The following is a 20615-nucleotide window of genomic DNA, read 5'->3' as shown; positions in this document are numbered from 1 at the left end:
GCCTTTGAAATAAGCTTCCATTCTGCAGTTCAACTTCTTGAAATGAAAAATATTTGCATAGTAAGTTTATATATATATATATATATATATATATATATATATATATATATATATATATAAAAAACAGTGTTATTTGCACAATCACACCTTTTTGAGCCATCAGTGTGTCAATATTTGTTTTTTTTAATTAGGAATTCCAAGCACCACAGAAGTGATCGTCCGCACAGTCATGTACAGAGGGAAAATGCTTTGAGGTCAATAAACAGGTTTTTCTACCATTTAAAATACAATAATGTATACATAACTTACACACACATAATCACACAGATGACATCACTTGACTTCCCTTTTCTTTTTTTCTTGAAGATCTATGAAGAAAGGCCAACGGAAAGATGTCCACCGTCTCTTTTCAGTTATCAGAAATTTTAATCAGAAAATCATAATTAGAAGCTTTAAGCTGAACTCACTGGTATGACCTACATTATTATTAGGGAATTTAATTAATAATAATAATAATAATAATAAAACTACTTCATTTAGTGAGTATATACCATGGCTGACAATATGTGATTTGATACCTTGCAGCAGCCATTGTGTAAAATGCATTTTTTCTTATGTCAACATTATTTGCATTTATTTTCTTGTTCATCCACTCACTCTTTCGAGATGTAATATATTAGATAAACGCCCATTGCTTCTTTGAAAGCAACCTTCAGTCTGCTGGCGACGCGCGTCATACGACGTTGCCTACATATAGCTCCGCCTTCATGTGTTTCAACAAGGTCCTGTAGGCGACTGTAAAAGGTCTTCTTGTTCGCCCTGCTGGCATTAAAACGTTCAGCTCCGAAAAAAAAAAAAACTTGTTAGTAGCAATCATGTCTGGAAGAGGTAAAGGCGGTAAAGGACTTGGAAAAGGAGGCGCCAAGCGTCACCGCAAAGTTCTGCGCGATAACATCCAGGGAATCACCAAACCCGCCATCCGTCGTCTCGCTCGCCGTGGCGGTGTCAAGCGCATCTCCGGTCTGATCTACGAGGAGACCCGCGGAGTGTTGAAGGTGTTTCTGGAGAACGTCATCCGCGATGCCGTCACCTACACCGAGCACGCCAAGAGAAAGACCGTGACCGCCATGGATGTTGTGTACGCGCTGAAGCGACAGGGACGCACTCTGTACGGCTTCGGAGGTTAAATTTCTTCGTTGTACTGAATGGACCTAACGGCTCTTTTAAGAGCCACCCACATTTTCAAAAAAAAGAGCGTTTTAAATGATGATGGCTAATATTTAGTAGCCGTACTTCGACTACGCAGTCTGAACAAGTAAGTTATGGGATTTGAGTTTTCAGGTCTTGATAAGTAGTGCTGTTCCTATTGTGGTTTTTATCAAATAAAAATATTCGAAACAAACCGTGTTTTCATGATGAAAGGTTGGTGATTGTCAAACACGACTGAATGAATTCATACAGGTTTCAAAATGTTGTACGTGTATCATCGTGCGAGTATGCACATGTTTTCACTTCGAGAAAACCAATTGGGAAGAAAATGAAATAAAAATATCTGTATTTACAGATGACTGTGCTATATGCCAAATATAATGCTGGAAATAATGCATGAGCGATTTCTGTTAAATATGCTCTGAAAAATCTACAGAGAGGTTTGGAAGTTTGAGTATGGACATTGTGTAGGTATTCTGCTTCGAGCTCCTTGCAACGAGCTTCATTTTACACTATAAGGTTAAAGTAGCTCGAGACATAAAGGCGTTCTTGCCCAAATCCGGGACTCTGGATCTTCAGATATGTACACATTCTCTCAAAGAGTAAATTTAATATACACAATAGACAATGTTAAGGACATTGCGGAATTACAACTGTCAATTTAAAGTGTTTTGTTGTGATCTGCCTGGACACCTCATGAGCGGGAAAGTCAGACAAAGAGACTTGTGGGGGGAGTGACGTCACTGGCGGGTCTGGCGATGGGAAGGATTCACATTAAGAAGCTTTCAATTGGCAGATGTGTTTCTCTAGCAGCCCGTTTCTGACCAATCCAGCCCTCTGAAATTAGCACGAGCTTTCGATAAATATCAAGTTCATCACTCTTGACGGACCAATATTTTGTAGTGCGCGCTTGCAAGGGCTTTCTTGTTTTGTTATACATAAGCACGCATTCGGAGATTGCATTATTTCAAAGAGTTGACATTCATAGTTGTTACTTTTTGCCGAATAAATAATCGTTCCTGTGAGCGGGAAATTTCAGAACCTTGTGTGGGAGGAGATTCAGGGGTGGTGCTATAGGAGGAGACAAAGGCAGACGTGTCAATGCAGCCCGCCCTTTCTACCCAATGAAATGCCTTCCAACCATTCGTTGCGTGAATACAGCCAATCAGAGGAAGAAAATGCAGCCATGCGAAATTACCATGAGCTTCAAATAAATATCCAGTGCATCTGTGCCCATGGAGCTATGATGTTTATGCGGGGGAAGAATATTCCAGATTCAGGGAAATCTGTCTTCAAAGAAGGCGCGCTCACCAAGACAGCCGACGAGAGAGAAGATTTTGTATGAAATCCAACAAAATAAAATAAAGAGCGAGAGTTACACAAAAATACAAAATTCAAGGGGTTTTTCCTGTTCTCGTGTTTTTTTTTTTTTTTGTTTTGTTTGTTTGTTTTTTTGTTTTTGTTTTTTTTTAGCGCCGGTCTGGCCACACCCTCTCGCAGAACGCATCATTCATATGATAACGACCTGAAATAATTTGGTAAACGCCCCCTATCAATAAGATAAAATTGGCTGCAACGTTTTTTTGGCTTTATTGACCTTTCATCACGATGGCACGTCACGCACGCGAGCGAGCTCTCCAGATGATCGCAGACAGCGAGGAAGAGTTCAGTTTTTCATCAGAAGACGACGAAGACGTTGATGATGAAGGCCTGCAGTTTGAAGAGGGCTTTGATCCAGCTCAGGACACATTTTCTGATGAGTAAGCCATTTATTCTTATTTTAGTTATTACAGTCGCATATAGCTGTTTCAGATATAGCCAGAGGGAAATCTACCAATGTTAACCTGTGGACTTTTCATTACATCTAGATGTCTTACAAAACGAGCACATACATGTTATGCTTTATAATGTGGAGAAGAAAAACGTTTAGACTACACTAATATTCTAGTTTGGGTTTGTTCGGCACCGGCATTTGCTGTTAAGTACAGCCTCATCAACGGAGCTTAACTGTGTTCTCCATTATCTGCTTGGGTGTAAATGTTTTGAACGTGCATGACATAAGGTTGTTGATGCCCCATCAACACATATAATGTGCGTGACCATATCCATTAATTGCCAATCACGTATGCATGCACTGGAATGCCACCTTGGCTTGGACAACCTAAGCTGATAACTGTTGACTAATGTGCTTGTACTTTGTATTTTTTTCTTTTCTTTTCTTAGGAATGTGATTCCTTCACGTGCACCTCCTAGAGAAGTGGCACGCAAGCGTCGTTCAGTTTTCAACACGGTTGAGAATCTTAACGAGTAAGTGTGCAATCACATTTCATTTTACAACTGACAGTTTAATTTTGATTACTTACTGTGAAATAATACACACAACGTATATGTGCATTTGTAATGAGTGGGCAATATGTGTCAATATTACTAATTGGTAATGTTGTTGTGATCCTGTTGTCAGCATGCTCACTTGTGTTTTCTCCCTCCTCAGATGTGAGAATGACTGTGACCAGATACCTGTTGCAAAGAGAGCCAGGAATTTGTCATGGAAAGAAGAAACTGATGTTGACATTAATCCAGAGACTCTGGGATTTCTGCCTGCGCGAACACCTGGGCCGCAGTTGAGTCTCGCTGACTCTCGCTCCCCTATGACTCTTTTCAAACTGTTTTTCTCAGAGAGCGCCGTGTCAAATCTGTGCCTCAACACTAACGCTCAGGCTGCCAGGGCACTTGCAAAGGGTCGCAAATACAGTTGGACAGATGTCAGCGTTGGCGAGATGTACCGCTACATTGGGCTCGTTTTCTACATGGCCGCGGTGAAGATGAGCTCCATCGCCGACTACTGGCGGCAGGACAGTCTTTTCTCTTTGCCTCTTCCTGCCACAGTTATGTCAAGGGACCGATACCGCACCATTTCATGGAATTTGCACATGAGTCACCCAGATGCAGACAAGGAAAATGACAAAAAGAGGGGCACAGCTGAACATGACCGACTTTTCAGGATCAAACCTCTCATGGACACCATCCGTCTTGCGTGCAAAGCCTTCTATCATCCTAAAAGAAATTTAGCTGTCAAGGAAAGACTGGTGGCATGCAAAGCAAATTTTGGAATGACACGATTCACGAAACCAAAGCCACCAAAGCTGGGCTTCAAGTTTTATGTCCTTTCTGACACATCAAATGAATATACTGTGGACTTCTCTGTGTACACGGGCAAGAACAGCTTTCCTACAGGCCATGGGATTTCATATGATGCTGTGATGTCTCTTCTGGACAAGAAAGCTTTGGGCTCTGGGTACCATGTTTACATGGACGATTTCTTTACAAGTCCGAAGCTCTTAACAGACCTGCTTGCTCTGAAGTTTGGTGCTTGTGGGACTTACAGAGACTACAGGAGGGGCTTCCCACAGAGCGCATCTAATTCGCTGACCAAAAAGTCCACCAGGGGATCAATCAGGTGGATTCGGGATGGGCCTCTTGTGTGTGTGAAGTGGATGGACAAAAAAGAGGTGTCTGTTTGCTCCACCATCCATGCTGCCTATACAGGAGACCGTGTGCAAAGAAAAGTGAAAGCACGAGATACATGGAGGACAAAGACTTTTCCGTGTCCCTCACCTGTGATTGCGTACAACCACCACATGGTGGGTGCTGACCTGTCCGATCAGCTGTTGGAGTATTTCACTGCACAGCACAAAACCATGAAATGGTACAGAAAAGTCTTTCTACACTTCTTGGACATTGCTGCCACCAACGCTTTCATATTACACACAGAGCTACACGGCAACATGACGCGCAAGGAATTTATGGAGCAGCTTACTGCGGAGCTCTGTGGTGTGTCTCAGAAAGAAACACTGAAACAGACCAGTATTGATCACGTGCCGGTTCCAGGAGCTGAGCTGACTTCGAATGTCAGAAAAATTGCCACTACTGGTCGCCGCATATGTGCGCATTGCAAAGCAGTGTTTGGCAAGAAGCAACAGACACCTTGGAAATGTCAGGCATGTGACGTTCACTTGTGTCTTCAGTTGAACAGGAATTGTTTCCAGGAATGGCACAAAGATGTGTGAGCATGTTCAAAATGTGCCTTTATTCACACACCCCTCTTTTTTTTTTCTTTTTTTACTTTGAGTATATTGTGCACTATGATTGTAAATAAACTACGAAAGTCTCCTCACATTCTCATTTCTCATTCTCATTTAATGTTCATATTAATAAACTCATTAGGGAATGGATAAATATCTCTGTGGGTGTTGAATGACCGACACTATCTTGCATTCTGTTTTTCTATAACAAGAAGATCAGCTGTACAATCTAGGCTGAATACATTCTAGTGAGATGTGATCCTACCTCATAATCTATGTGGTTGTAAATATGTGAACGGAGATTTTAGACCTCCATGAATTGTTATGAGAAATTATATCAGTACCGGAAAAGCTTCATTAAGGTTTCTTGAGTGGAACAACTATTTGTTTCTTGTTTTTGTTTAGCACAGTACTGATTGGTCTGCTTTGTAACCAGAGACTTTCCTTTTGGATCATCGTAAATTTGGTAGCTTTGCATCCATTAGGAGTTAATGTAATAGAGGCTGATTGCTGGAAGTTTTTAATAGGCTGACAGAGAAGGGCCTATACCATAAATTACTCTAGAAACGCAGCAGGAGACAAACACCCTGGACTGATGGTCAGTCCATCACAGGGCAAACACACAGACACGCACACATTCACACCTAAAGACAATTTAGTGTCTCCAATGTAAAAATTAACCAATGCTGCATGTCTTTGGATTGTGGGGTGAACTGGAGCACTTGGAGGAAACTCATGCAGACATGGGGAGAGCATCACTACACTACACTAAACTATACTACTTAAAAAAAAAAAAAAAATCAAGCATTTAAATGGACTTCCATGTCTTCCTGACTGCAACAAACAGAAGGAAAACAGTATACTAATATTTACAATCAAAGCAAACAGCACCCAATCCCTGCAGCCTATGAGGTGAAGGAAAACATTCATATTTACACTATTTACAATGCAGTCAAAGGGCAACACACTTGCCACAATGAAAAAATAAATAAATAAAAATAAACTGGTAAATGGAATAAAATAAGGAAGTGAAAGAAATAAACATACAAAAAATATACATGTTCAATAATATAAGACAACTTTACTTTTAGACTTGAGGGAATTCCCGTTCTGTGACTCGGGTTTTCCTTTTCGCCTCCCATCTTTTATTTTCACCTGGGCAAGACTGCAAACCCTCTGACAGAGGTTACAAACCAAAGCTTTCTTTTCCAATGTAATGCATCAGCCATGGTCCCACACCAACTAAACACCCGCTTGCTCCACCTGTTACAGAGCCACGCCACAAACTCTCACTATACACTGAAACAATCCCCTCCCACTTTTTCAGTGGCATTGGTTTAAGTATTTTTCCATACATTAGTCACATAGGGTATTTTTTATTTGTTTTAATTTGTTAAAACTTTATAAGCCATGAACCAAGCCAAGCTAAATGGGGAATCATAGTGTTATTAATTCTGCTGTTAAACATTATAATTATAAAACTAAGATGAAATGATGTGAGTTGATGGGCTAAAGCAAATACTATCGATTAACAACCTTATAGCTCACAGTAGGGCTGTCTTTAGAGGAGCCTTTGTGGCCAATATTCGCCCTCGATGGGCACTTGTGCGAATCTGCACTGAGACGTTGGTACTCCTTTGTTTTTGTGTTCAGAATTTCTTGGTATGGCAGCCTAGCCAAAAATTGCAGCAGTGGCCAAAACTGATATCTGGAAAAGGAAAATTGACATCTTCAACCTTTTATTAAATATTATTACAAAATTTCTTATTGTGCATATTGTGCAGTGATGGGAAGTCAGATTCCAGGATTCACTTTTAAAAATATAAATAAATAAATAAAAGACGAATAGCATGAAAAGGCAAACAATATTGGGATTTTTCTTTAATCACTAACAATTTTTTTAGGTTTTAGTATTTTTTATTTTTATTTATTTTTTTGTTAATATCAAACTTTGTATAAAAATGATTCTGAAAGATATAACATAACGATTTGATACACCATTTTGCTTTATGAAATATGTGTGTAAAATGGCCACAAACAGGTTTTCCCATTATATACAATGTATCCATACTTTCTATTTAATTTGCATATTAATGTGTTTTTGGGTCAACATGTAATGAACAAAGAAATTGCCATTATGTTCTGATTATTTCTTTCTTTCATGTCTGTATGAGTTCTCGTTAGTTGTTCATGATTAGTTATTTTTTGTCCAACTGTTCCTGTTTATTTCCCTCATTTACTATGTGTATTTATACTCCCTTTATATATATATATATATATATATATATATATATATATATATATATATATATATATATATATATATATATACAGCTATGGAAAAAATTAAGAGACCACTTAACATTGATTTCTGAACTTGGAGTGGTCTTGAAATTCTGGACTAGGCATTTGAAGGAAGCTGTACTATTTGGGCATAAAGGTCTTGGCAGCACCTGCAACCAGTGCACCATTTGAGAGGGTGTTCAGCCATGGAGGCCTAATCATGCGGCCAAATCGCAGTAGACTCACAGCAAACACCCTGTCAAATTTGATAGTTGCAATGCTATTTTCAAGTATTCCCTATTCAGGAGGACTTTACTCATTGTCTAAACCCTCTGAGCTTTTGTTTGCTTGTGCAAAATTTTACATTATGGTTCTATTTAGTGTAAATTAAGTTTTCATTTTCAAATAAAGTTTGAACTTTGAATATGAATGTGCTTTTACATGTATTTTTGTATCTTACTTGATATATAGACCGATAAAGGCAGACAAGTTCAGCTAGAATCTTTGACTCAACTCAACTTTATTTCTAGAGCACTTTCAAAAACCACAATGGGTACCAAAGTGCTGTACATGAGAATAGCAAAAATAAACAAATACAACCAAAAAGACATACAGTTTACAACACAACACAAAAGCAAAGGAAAATAAATATGTTTTAACCCCCTCTGAAATGACCCTAGAGTAGATGTTTTTAAGGACAGTGGGAGCTCATTCCATAGTCTAGGGGCTGCCACGGAAAAAGCTCTATCACCTCTATACATTCCAATCACGATCAAGGAACCATCAGACACAGCTGATCATTGGAGCGAAGAGATCTCAAAGGTTGATGTAAACTATTTAAATCAGAAATACTTACAATACTCAGAAATAATTCACAATATATGTTTAATTCCCCATTGGGTCGATATATGCATAATAATAAATCATAAAGCTTTATGACTTATTATATTCATATATCTACCTCATAAATTAATTAATAACTGTACAATACCGCTACACTCACTCTCCCTGCAGCAAGAGGATTCCCCAGTGCTGCTCACACTGCAAGAGGGACAACTGCATGACAGCATTCACACGAGAACAGCACTGGCAGCTCAATATGATGCTTCTCCCCTGTGATTATCAAGGAAGACTCATAGAGCATATTTCACTGTGCAAGAACATGTTTCTACTGATGTTTGTTTTTAAAATGCCATGCCACGCCCCTTACACCGTGGAGAGAGTTCCCATGGAACGCATCGAGTCAGCTACTTCCTTGTCCCCAAGAAAGAGTCACTTTTCCACTCAGCTCAAATGCAGGCTTGGCTCTTTTAAGAGCATGCCTTGAAAATCAGGAGAAACTACTGGGCCTTATGGCAACAGCCTCCTTAGTAGTTTCGCTGGGTGTGCTCCACATGTGACCACTCAAGCTCTGGTTAAAATGCCATGTCAGCAGCTCCATGTCAGCAGCTTCATGGCCCATACCACTGGATATCTTCTCCTAAACAGAAGGGACAACCTGGCACCCCGAACCAGAATTGTGGGACCTGCATGTTTGGCCCCTCGACGGGAGCCTTTGAGCATTTCCCAGGAAGTCACGAGAACAATCTCAGAGGCAAGGGCCCCTTCCAAAATGTCTCTTTACTCTCAGAAATGGTCCATTTTGTCAAGCTAGCGCATAGCTTGGAAAATAGACCCTGCTGAATGCGATACTGTGTCAGTTCTCACATTCCTGCAGGAGATGCTGGACAGTGGGTGTGTCCCCTCAACACTCAAAGTTTATGTGGCGGCCAATCGATCGGGAAGCACGACTCTGTTGTTAAGTTCCTCGGGGGGGCTAAGAGGCTAAACCCTCCATGCCCTTGCTGGGTCCTGGCTTGGGACCTTTCCTCAGTCTTTAGGGCACTTTGGGGCCCTCCCTTTGAGCCGCTCAAGTCAACCGACCTCCGGTCGCTCCCACTTGAGATTGCCCTTTTGCTGGTTTTAGCGTCAGTCAAGCATGTTGGACATTTACAGGCTCTGTATGTGGATCCTTTCTGCCTTTCTGTTCCGTCCTAACAACAGTAAGTGGTCCTTAGGCCAAGAAAAGGCTACGTGCCAAAAGTGCTTTCCACCCCATTTAGAATGCAGGTGATAACACTGTCAGCTTTTCCATTCATGGAGAGCAAGCAGGCACCTCACCCACTATAGCCCTTAGAGTGTATATTGAGCACTCTTGGCCAATAGAGAAGCAATCAGAGAAGCTGTTTGTTTACTTCAGGGGCCACACTAAAGGCTACCAGTTTCAAAGCAGGGACTTTCCAGATGGATTGCGATAGCACTGGACTTTTTGTGCCCCTTAGGAAGAGTCTCTATTGTGGACATCTGTGCAGCGGCCAGCTGGTCCTCACCATCCACCTTTGAATGTGTCAGGGATGTTAACATAAAGATGTGTTAATATTAATGCATTATGTGCTGTTTTAGGCTACCCAGATTGTGCTAGAAAACCTACCTAAAACCACACAGAAAATGTGGTATGTAACATAAAATCATTTGAATAAAACAAGAAAATACATATTTTATGTCAAAACATTTATTGTCATGAATTATAGAACAAAATCATAGAACAAACTGCACAATATGATTTCAAGCAGTAAAAAAAAAAAAAAAAAAAAAAAAAAAGGAAATGTCCGGCAAAGAACTTTTTTTTTTTTTTTTTTTTCATAAGGCAGAAAACATTTTAATTCATTTCAAAACTTTGTATCTGGGATTGATGTAGATCTGATCTGATACAGAACTTGTCTGAACATCAAGGGGCCAGAATTCCAGACCAGAAGGAATGTTTAAAAGTCTGTACTCTTCCACCTTTTCAACAACATTTTCAACAGCATAAAAGTGATCATCAAAATATTTTACATTAACAGTCCTCAAAAAAATCTAACAAAATGTTTTTGTCTGTGTAAATACTGTAAATGAACTACTTCACCAAAGACAGGCTGTCCACAACTGGTTGGCAACATCAAAATGATCCTTGTTTTGTATGTGTGTCCGCAAAAACTTGTTTGACACATGAATTGTCTCTGTTACCTCATCTGCAGATGAGCTCATTTCATTACTTATTTGGTCACCATACTCCAAAGAATGAACAACAACAGGACGAGCATTTGGAACACATTTTATAAGCTAATGGTTCCCCAAATTTCCAACAATGCATTTGCTGTACCTTTTTTATTTATTTATCCAGAGTCATGGATATATTTCTAAAATTGCAAACAGCATGTGCCTGTCGTTTGATGGGATTGTGTTTGGATTCAAATCTCATACACCAAAGTTTAGACAAAGGTCTAAACTAAATCATCATTGGTGTGAGATTTAGCCGGATAAAGCTCTTTGAACAACTTGTGATCTATGATAAGCTGTTTCAGAAATACTGCAAGACCTCTGGCAACAACAGGTGCAAATATAATGATGTATACTCATACAAAATGAACAATTGCCAATTCAAACTTTCAGGATTGACAAGGTCCCCCAAAAGAAAAGGCAAGTTTTGTATGCTGTGATCTGTGATGCTGTCTCAGATTTCAGGTTAAGTTTGACACCCTGGTTTGTTTTTTTTTGTGTTTGAATACACATAGTTGTAGCTGGCTATTCTTTCATTCAACTGTTCCAAGCACAACAGTTTTTTTTTCAAAAATGTAGTTCTGAAGTAAAAGTTTAACCTCTGAGGGCACAACACCTTTGAGCACATCATGCTTTATGTTAACACCTACATCTTCAGTAACATGAAAGTATTTCAAGGCATTCAAGCACGAGTCTTCTTTGATTCCTGTGATGGTTACATAATTTAACACAACATGCTGCTGGTAATTGTGTCAATCCCGCTTCTCAAGATCATCTTTATTAAATGTACTTTGTGCAGTTGTTTTATTAACATGGCAAATATGGCGGAACCTATTTGCAGCAAAATTTCTGCATATCCACACAGTGAATGACAAGCCAGACTGTCAGTGGTCACAAGGCAGACTGTTCCATGTTTTTCCTCTTGTCATAACATCAATGCCTTGCTTTTCTAGGACTTTTATGTCATCTGTAAGAGGTTCAAATATTTTTCCAAAGCCATATTTTTCTCTGTCAATAGAATTGAAAAGAAGGCAAAGATGAATGTTAGCCAAGCTTGAATTATAATTAATATTCAGCGGTTAAGTTTCTCAATGAAAAATACACTGCTCTCATTTTATGGATTTTTGTTTTTGACCCAAGGGGATTTACATGCAGTCTCTAGATCATCACAGTACAGCTGAATCTGTAGACCATTAGGATATATTTTGTACAGCTCATGCTTTGCAAAATGATCACCATCACAATAGCCATACATCTTACCATCTGTACTTTTATGAGACTGCAGAGGGTCTGAATTTGTTCATTACCAAAGAGAAATCTTAGGGTTTCAGTGATGGAAATATACTGAAATGTACCAGCTACAAGTGTTTGTTGTGCAATACCATTTGTTTTCTTATGGTGTCAGCTCTGTGACCTAAGAAGATCTCTGTTGGCTTAGAGGATACTCAGTTTCAAAGAATTTAGCCATTTTATATAGGTTATCTATATTGTCAAGGCACTCACTAGCAGTCTCAAAATAACAAATAAAACAAACAAAATTTTAACAGCCATTTGACAGCCATTTTGGCTGCAAAATATGGATCAGAAAGGAAAGAATGGCACGACAATGTATCCTGATCTCAGAGCCAACTGGCTTTTTGCATATTGGTGTAACACTCCTCTTGCAGTGACTCTCCAAACCACTTGGGAGCGCTGTCTGCTCCCTCATGCAATGACTCTCCCAGCCATTGGTGGCCACCCCCTGCCCTTTACTGTGAAGACTCTCTGGGCCACTAGGCAGCACCACCTGCTGTGAACTCTATAGTTAAGACTGCTCATCAAGTTAATTTGTTCCACCTGTATTTTTTCCTATTTAGATTTGGTAGTTTCTTTGAGCTGTGTTCAGTGGCCTGTGCAACATAAAATATAGTCCTACAGTCACATATCCAGATATTCCTCCATGGTTATTTATAGATCCATTAGTTGACTTAAATATATAACAACAAATTAAAAGGGAATGCAAACAAACAAACACAGGAAGAACAGCAGAAAGATACATACATAGCAATATTATACAGATAAGCTCATTGTGTTTACTGATAGATCTAAAGACCCAGAGACCAGACGAACAGGAGCTTCCATGTACATCCCAGCAAACAAAATAGGCATGAAGAAAAGAACCCCAGATCATCTCTCAATACTTTTAGCCATTCTGATAGCATTACAATGGGTAGAAGAAAACAATGAAGGCAAGGTAGTCATTGCATCAGACAGTTGGGCAGCACTCACCATATCAAATCTGTGACGTCATGTAGGCTAGATTTGATATATAATATTCATCAGTATCTGTATAGAATGTTCCAAAAGGGATTGACTGTCTGCTTTGTTTGGGTTCCTGCTCATGCAGGAATCGGCCCAGTGCTTTACAGACGTAACAAATATACATGTTCCAGAGTGAGCTGCGGGCCACAATTAGCCCGGTTAACATATGCCAATGCCGAGTCTGATCTGCAGGCGTTTGGACATTTGGACATTTTCATGCTGAGAAACTATAAAATATAAAAAAAATATGTATAATTAAAAAAAATAATAATTTTCCTTTTTTATTTGACATGGAATAACTCAGGGGGGCAATAAGATCGGAGAAAAAATCTTTATTGGTGATGCTCTCCTACATGTGAACTGCATCTGGTTCAAATTTTGTGGTGATAGCATGAAGTATATTTGAATAAAATGTTATTCATGTTTTCGCAGCTAGATGGCGTCCACGGGCGGTAAACGCCGGTTTAGAGGCACTTCTCAGCACTTAGGCCGGGTTCACACCGCAAGCGGCAGCAGAGCAGAAGCAGCGCGTATTTTTTCGGCGCCCATGTTAACAGATGAGAGCGTTCACACCGCACGCAGAGGCTGCGCGGCAGCACGGAGCAGGAGCAGAGCAGAAGCAGCAGTGCCGCGATCGTTTCGGCGCTGTGTCTATTTTTGCTGCTCTGCTAACGCTCAATTAAAGTGAAAGTACACCTTTGATGGACAAAATAAATATGATTTCACACAAAAAGTGCTCAAAATGCACAGAATAAGCATATCTAGTGTGTTTTAACAAGAATTGAAGTATGTCATGAAAGAAAATCAATATTAAAAAATATTTATAGAAGATTTACTCATTTAAACTCGTTTTTAATTATTCAGTTTGGGCTAAAGTATGGTATATTATAGAAAACTAAACTAAACTAGCCAGAAAATATGATATATAAACATTATTTTAGTTATTACACAGACAGCAATATAGGCTCTTGCATACCCAAATCAAACCCGAGTTTGCTGTCTTTTTCACCGAGTTTGCAGTCTTGTAAACATGTTCATGCGTCAGATGATGTAAAACACAAAGCTTACCTCATTTGTGTGCAGCAATGGATGACACAAGGCTTTTATTTATTTATTTTAATTTATTTTATGTTTATATGTGAGTGTTGTACACCTTGCATGTTAACAAACTTTCAAGCCTATGAAGTTTAACAATGACCAATTATAAATACAAATTTATAGCTGTCTTTGTAAAGAAATGCTCACTTTATATGTCAACCCAGTCTCATATAAAAACGTATTCTGAGTACGTTGGTCCAAAGTGCAAAACGTAGAGGGGTTACAATAATGGCCCTTAAATTGTATGACTGTTACATTTTTTTTGTCTATTGTTTTGCGTCCAAGTCACGTGACTTTAGAGAGCCCGGCCGTGAGAACAAAAAACATGGCGGACGTTTCTCTACTTTTTAGTGAAAAAAAACAATATTTTGAGTTAGTTTCTGCATAAAAATAAGTTTTGATTACATTTTTAGCGAGAAATATATATTTTATTTTCATAATATTCACTCAGTGAATGTACATAATCACTCGCTTGCGCGTTGTTGCAAAGATTTATCTGATCTCGCCAGAATAATGTGAAACTGCTACGTTTTGGTTGCTATGGACATTATTTTTATTTTTTGCATCAAAATAAGGTTTGATTACATTTTTAGCGAGAAATATATATTTTATTTTCATAATATTCACTCAGTGAATGTACATAATCACTCGCTTGCGCGTTATTGCAAAGATTTATCTGATCTCGCCAGAATAATGTGAAACTGATACGTTTTGCTATGAACAATATTTTGAGTTAGTTTCTGCATAAAAATAAGGTTTGATTACATTTTAAGAAAAAAATATATATTTTATTTTCATAATATTCACTCAGTGAATGTACATAATCACTCGCTTGCGCGTTGTTGCAAAGATTTATCTGATCTCGCCAGAATAATGTGAAACTGCTACGTTTTTGCTATGGACAATATTTTTATTTTCTGCATCAAAATAAGGTTTGATTACATTTTTAGCGAGAAATATATATTCTATTTTCATAATATTCACTCAGTGAATGTACATAATCACTCGCTTGCGCGTTGTTGCAAAGATTTATCTGATCTCGCCAGAATAATGTGAAACTGATACGTTTTGGTTGCTATGAACAATATTTTTATTTTCTGCATCAAAATAAGGTTTGATTACATTTTAAGCAAAAAATATATTTTATTTTCATAATATTCATTCAGTGAATGTACATAATCAGTTAATATATTTAATCAGTTAATATAAGTAACGATCAGTGGTTTTAATGTTGACATCTACCGGAACCTCCGTGCATTTAACTTCCTGTCTGGTGCGAGCTCATTGACGGGATTTGGCGCGTAAAGGCCCCACGAAAAAGGAAAAGCAGGAAAAGTTATACAAGGAGGAAAAGGAAGCGTGGAAAAATGAATAATCTTGACCCCGAGGATGCCATATACCTGGTTGATGCGTTCCTGGATGAGTACAAGGTAAATAACATTATTTCAGTAGTGGAAAAAGCATACTAATTGCATGTCAATTACAAGGTCTAAGACCATAATAGACTAGAGGTATAGCAGGGAAGAAGTATCAAGGTGCAAAACTGCAACACTCCAAATGAAAATTGTGCAGTTATACAGTTCAATGTACTGTACCTTTATTCAAATGAAAGCTATAGTGCTGAGCTGAGTTCACATGTTAGAGCCAGTCAGAGTTTAATTCAATATTCTATTTATCTTTTTTTTTTTTTCTATTTTCTAACAGGTTTTCTAGATCTGTCTCTACAGTACAGGACCACAACCGTTAGACAGAATTTTTACAATCCAATATTATAACATTAGTTTTATAATGAGATGTTTATAGGTGGTGATAACCTTGGTGGGTGGTGGTTTATTCTTTGGCTAAATTGTTATTTAGGTGGATCAGTCTAAAGGAGACTCAAAAAAATCCTCAAAGCTTTGTGTTTGGATTGAGGAAGACGAAGATGGACAACCTCGGCCAAAAAGACATAGAGCTGGGGAGAAACGGAAGCGAGATTCTGCGACTGGTTGTTTTTTTTGTTTGTTTTTTTTCATCATTAGTTGCATTCATTATCAATTGAGCAAGTTCTGAATGGATAAATTATATTTTTGCCGTTTCAGCAAGCATTAAAACCGTGTCCTGTGCTCCGTCTACCAGAACAGCTGAAGACTCTGTAATCATCGAAAATTTAGGTTTTTTCCCCTTAATACTTGTTTCCTCAATTGTTATGTGGTAATTGCCCAGATTTACCGTTGCCTTCTTCATTTTCATTTTCAGACTCTCTCATTCAAGATGTCAGAGACCTCTTGGGAAGCGGTGCTGAACAACCTTGTCCCTCAGACTGGAGGAACAGGCAAACTACCTCTTTAGAGAGTTGGACAGTTATGAGGCCCTTCATGCTGAACAATATGCTATCTTCTGAGAAGCCCAAGGAGGGGGTTTGCCATCATTGTGGACACAAGGCTGCAGTAGTGATGTGTAGGGACTGTTTACCAAGATCACTCTACTGCACAGCTTGTGACTTTTCTACACATGAGGCCCTGGTGCTTCATAACAGAGCATCCATGGTGGAGGGGTTCTTCAGAAACCTGCCGCCATCTACTTTTGTTCAGGAGGACGAGGGAGGAAAATTCTCCTATAATGAAAAAGGTAGATTTAAAGTTTCAGGTTATATAGGCTGTTTTACATTTTACACAAACCATCGATTACTTCAACATGCTGGATGAAGTTTCGTTTGATAGAAACAACACCCTCTCTGTTGAGTTTTTTGTTTCATTTACTCTTAATATCTAAACTAATTCTGCTTTTTAGATTGCATGTTACCAATCATTCCTCCGTGCTGCGACTGCTCCACTGGGCAAACAAGCTTTTCAAAGGGAAAGCAAGTTATTTTAATTGGAATGAATGGTAACATTGTTTTTATTATTTCTTCATATTGTGTTTTTTGTTTCTTGTGAACAAGAGATAATTGTTTTTTTCTGAAATTTCAGGAAGATACAACCTCTTTCTTCCATCAATAAACTGTTCCTGTGGAAAAACCTTGCCAGTGACCATAAGTGATCTGGTTGAAAGTGGTTACTGGCCAGCCACTGTCAATTTTGAGACCTTGTACATGGTGGACTTGTTCACCACGTATGAGGATCTAAAAATCACTGCCCCAGGAATGTCAAGACAAGCTTTTGTCAGCATGCTCGAGTGTCGCACAAAACTCTTCGGGCGAGTGAGTGGACTCCTCATTTATCTCCTCAAGTTATCTTGTTTGGATTACCTTTTAAATAATGGATTAATTGTTAGGACTTGTTCTTACAAAGTTTTCAGAAGTTTTCAAAGTTTCAGCACATATTTCTTGACAGAGCCCTTTCGTTGTCATGACCACGGTCTAAAGCCAATCTTTGAAACAGTTACTTACTGTTTTTTTCTTTTTTGCTCTAAGAGTGGTAAGATATGTGGGGACACAATGCAGAGGGCCTTCCTCGAATGGGCCTATGCCAAATTTGAGGTTGACAAGCTGTCTCAGGTCCAGCATTTTCAGTGCCCTGCATGCACACCCTCCATGTTGGCAGTTGCAGTGGATGGGAACCGCAAATTATATCGTTTCAAAAGCGAACCAGGGTGTGTAACATTCATTTACAAAGAAATGCTAGAAAGCCACAAATTACTTTTGTACAGTAAATTTAAACCACATCTATATATTTCTTTCAAGACCTGATGGTTTTTTTGATGGAGTCTTTTTGGCCAATGATGCTGAGGTGTCCTCCTTTGTTGATTGCATCCATGGAACAACTGGACATGTAAGCTAAATTTATATTTCTTCATGTGTAACACCACAGTTTAAATTTTTTACGAATGCTTGCTAGTTTTTTCCCCAAAATTGAAACATTATTTGGTTTGCATCAAATGCCATTATACTATGATTTACAGCTTATTTTGTAAAATGTAACTTTGTAAATGTCTGTATTTGCCCTCATCTGTTTAAGAATCCAGGGAAAGGGAGATGTGGTGCGGGTCAGTGGACTGCAGCACGAGAGTCCGCTAACAAGTCTGCAAGCAAACTAGACGAGGAAGGTGTTGAAGTTGCTGTCTGCCGCCATGGGGTTTTGCTGAAGGGACTGAATATGTTCCGTGGAGAAATATTTGCATACCCATTATATCTCCAGAAACAGCTAGCCTCACAGAACGTCCAGTTTTTTTGCTCCGATGTGGTCTGCAAATATTGGCCATATCTGCAGAAAGTTGTGGACCACTGTCCAGAGTTGGAGGACTTGATGAACATGCGCCCATTTCTCTCCATCATGCATGCAAAAGCACATTCATGGATGTGTGAGGTAATAATGACTATTAGATGCATTTTTTTTACCATTTGCACCACACATTATGATTGTCTGTCCTCTGCCACTTCTTGTTGTTTTCCAAATCATAACATTCATGTAAATGTGTTTTACAGTTAAAATGGGGGCGTAATCAAGTAGGAGCTGGAACAACAATCGGGGAGGAGGTTGAACAGGTTAACAGCTTCCTCTCTCGAGCAGCCATATGTTCCAAGTACATGTCAAAAGCCGGTAAGCATTTTTCATGTATAGTGGTGTCCAAATTGAGACCAAGGGGTTTGAACACTGATGCCCAGCCTTTACATTTTAGAGTTCCATGCATAGGTGCTCCCTTAGAAAACTTCTCTCTAGTCAGCACTTTTACACTGATCAGGATTCTCTTTATAATAATTTAACTACTGACACGTTAATCAAGTGTATGATCAATGTAGCATCTGACCTGTGGTCCTCACTGTGTACCTAAATTACTGCACATACATTGTGTGTTAAGTTCGCACAGACATGCTGACAATCCAGGCTAGTGGCTGGAACAAGCGAAAGGCAGAAAACCTTGACCGGACACTGGCCAAAAGATACATAAAGGTACTAACTAGAAAAATATGTATAATAACATTTTTGTTTTTAAATTGTGTCTCAGCATTTGTTAACGAAGATATTTCTTTTGGACAGACTGTACAAAGGATTGCAGAGGCAACAAAGGACCTGGAGAAACTCACAGCTGAGTTATCTCTACAGCAAGACACAGTCCAGCAGTGGGTGACTGATGTTCAGCAGTGGACCTCAGGTACTTTTAAAAAAATTATTTGATGGGATATTGTAAGAATCATTGGCTCTGCCCTTGTACAAGGGATCTGAAAATGAGCTGATTGTAAACTGAAATTGGCATTAATTAATTTGATTGTTGTCGTCCAAAGGACCAACAATCCAAAATGACTTGCAGAGGACCATTGAGGGGCTATATCTGGGCATCAAACAGCGAAAATTTCAGCTGTATCGTCAGTCTGGTAAGAGCAGAATAGGCCACTAGTAATGCAGATTTGTGAAAAAATGTATTCACTACTGATTTATACATAGTAAAAATAGCAAAGTCTTTCATTTAAAAAAAAAAAACATGTTTTGAAGTAGGTTTACTACAAGTCAGGGCAGCATACTGAAAAACTGTCAAAATCATAAGTTTGAGTGCAATATCCAAATATTGCCAATATATCTGCATAGTGCAGAGATGTCCTGACCTACCAGTTTTGTCTTCAATTAAAAAAAAATTTGATTGTTTGAAATAGATTCTGAAAAAAGTCCCAAGTTTTTTTTTTTTTTAAATGACTATAAAACTGATGCAAAAATGATCACACAAAATCTGTCACAATAATCATAACACATACACACATATTGTGAAGTCTTATTTTGAATGGTGCTTTTGTGTAGTCATAGTGTGAATGCACACTCATTTTGTGTTTCTCATTGTAGGTGGGAACAAGCGAAGGCATCAACTGAGAAGAAAGATTGCTGTTGAGAAGAAAGCCTTGGAAGTTGCCATCAATGACCACAATGCTACTGTAGGGGAAGCTGAAAAACTGCCTTCTCCCAATGAACTCCTGGCTGTGGACAACTACTCCTGGCCATGGGAATGTAAGTACTATCTCTGAAATGCACTGAATACAAATTGTTTGATGCACACATATTAATGTAAATTTGGAATTTGATGTAAAAATAAAATTTAAGACTGGGCAATATGCAAAAAAATGAATGCAGTAATTTGTAAATGGATGTGATTAAACCCCTTCATGTAAAGCACTGATTTTCTATCTCATCCTGTCAGGGTTTATTTCTTTATTGTAGTAGTACAATATGCAAAATATCTTCTGTCCCAATATTTTTATAGGAGGTTGTAAGATAACACTTTGATGTAATGTATTGCAGGTAATGGTGATATGGAGCGGAAAAAAATGTTTTTGACAAGGTGATGCTACTGGCTAGACTGAAAGAAGAAGAATTTATTGTGGTTCGCGAAGTCAAGCAGCACATGGAGTACATGAAGAGTGTTGCTGGACAGATTGAAGAGTTTACCTTTCAGCTCACTGAAGACACCAATGGAAAATGTAAGAATAATACATTGTAGGTCTCTTTCTTTTATTTCCTTCTCTGGTAAACTTTGGCTCATTTCTTAAATGTCACATTCTCAGGCAGTACAGAAGCCTTAATGGAGAACGGACGTGAGGGACTACTCTGTGTGCTGAAGAGAAGATTGTGTGAAGTTGCAGCACAACTGGCTACAGCA

The 20615-nt window shown here is 38.7% G+C and overlaps 3 protein-coding genes across 3 annotated transcripts; all 3 read left to right on the top strand.

The window, feature by feature from the left end:
• Positions 1 to 848: 848 nt before the first annotated feature.
• Positions 849 to 1766, top strand: LOC137015249 (histone H4). Its single transcript, XM_067380081.1, has one exon. It carries the CDS (start codon positions 876 to 878, stop codon positions 1185 to 1187), a length of 312 nt encoding a protein of 103 aa, XP_067236182.1. The 5' UTR covers positions 849 to 875; the 3' UTR covers positions 1188 to 1766.
• A 324-nt stretch (positions 1767 to 2090) lies between these two features.
• LOC137015265 (piggyBac transposable element-derived protein 4-like) lies at positions 2091 to 5503 on the top strand. Its single transcript, XM_067380113.1, has 3 exons — positions 2091 to 2969; positions 3433 to 3516; positions 3701 to 5503. The coding sequence occupies exons 1-3, from the start codon at positions 2818 to 2820 to the stop codon at positions 5274 to 5276; spliced, it is 1812 nt and encodes a 603-aa protein (XP_067236214.1). The 5' UTR covers positions 2091 to 2817; the 3' UTR covers positions 5277 to 5503.
• A 10275-nt stretch (positions 5504 to 15778) lies between these two features.
• LOC137014821 (uncharacterized) lies at positions 15779 to 20301 on the top strand. Its single transcript, XM_067379335.1, has 15 exons — positions 15779 to 15793; positions 15909 to 16038; positions 16133 to 16204; positions 16290 to 16661; positions 16824 to 16919; positions 17003 to 17232; positions 17446 to 17624; positions 17716 to 17803; positions 17990 to 18337; positions 18457 to 18571; positions 18831 to 18922; positions 19010 to 19124; positions 19255 to 19344; positions 19805 to 19966; positions 20258 to 20301. The coding sequence occupies exons 4-15, from the start codon at positions 16397 to 16399 to the stop codon at positions 20299 to 20301; spliced, it is 1824 nt and encodes a 607-aa protein (XP_067235436.1). The 5' UTR covers positions 15779 to 15793; positions 15909 to 16038; positions 16133 to 16204; positions 16290 to 16396.
• The last annotated feature ends 314 nt before the right edge of the window (positions 20302 to 20615 follow it).

The sequence above is a fragment of the Chanodichthys erythropterus genome, chromosome 24, assembly GCF_024489055.1.
Source record: "Chanodichthys erythropterus isolate Z2021 chromosome 24, ASM2448905v1, whole genome shotgun sequence".
Taxonomy (NCBI): domain Eukaryota; kingdom Metazoa; phylum Chordata; class Actinopteri; order Cypriniformes; family Xenocyprididae; genus Chanodichthys; species Chanodichthys erythropterus.
Note: the sequence above shows the minus strand (reverse complement) of the source record. Positions and strands in the feature narration are given on the sequence as shown.

Coding starts and splice junctions, on each gene's coding strand:
- LOC137015249 (XM_067380081.1), top strand. CDS start 876: ATGTCTGGAAGAGGTAAAGGCGGTAAAGGACTTGGAAAAGGAGGCGCC.
- LOC137014821 (XM_067379335.1), top strand. CDS start 16,397: ATGAGGCCCTTCATGCTGAACAATATGCTATCTTCTGAGAAGCCCAAG. Junction 16,920..17,002: donor TATTTTAATTGGAATGAATG/GTAACATTGTTT, acceptor CTGAAATTTCAG/GAAGATACAACCTCTTTCTT. Junction 17,804..17,989: donor TCCATGGAACAACTGGACAT/GTAAGCTAAATT, acceptor CATCTGTTTAAG/AATCCAGGGAAAGGGAGATG.
- LOC137015265 (XM_067380113.1), top strand. CDS start 2,818: ATGGCACGTCACGCACGCGAGCGAGCTCTCCAGATGATCGCAGACAGC. Junction 2,970..3,432: donor CAGGACACATTTTCTGATGA/GTAAGCCATTTA, acceptor TTCTTTTCTTAG/GAATGTGATTCCTTCACGTG. Junction 3,517..3,700: donor ACGGTTGAGAATCTTAACGA/GTAAGTGTGCAA, acceptor CTCCCTCCTCAG/ATGTGAGAATGACTGTGACC.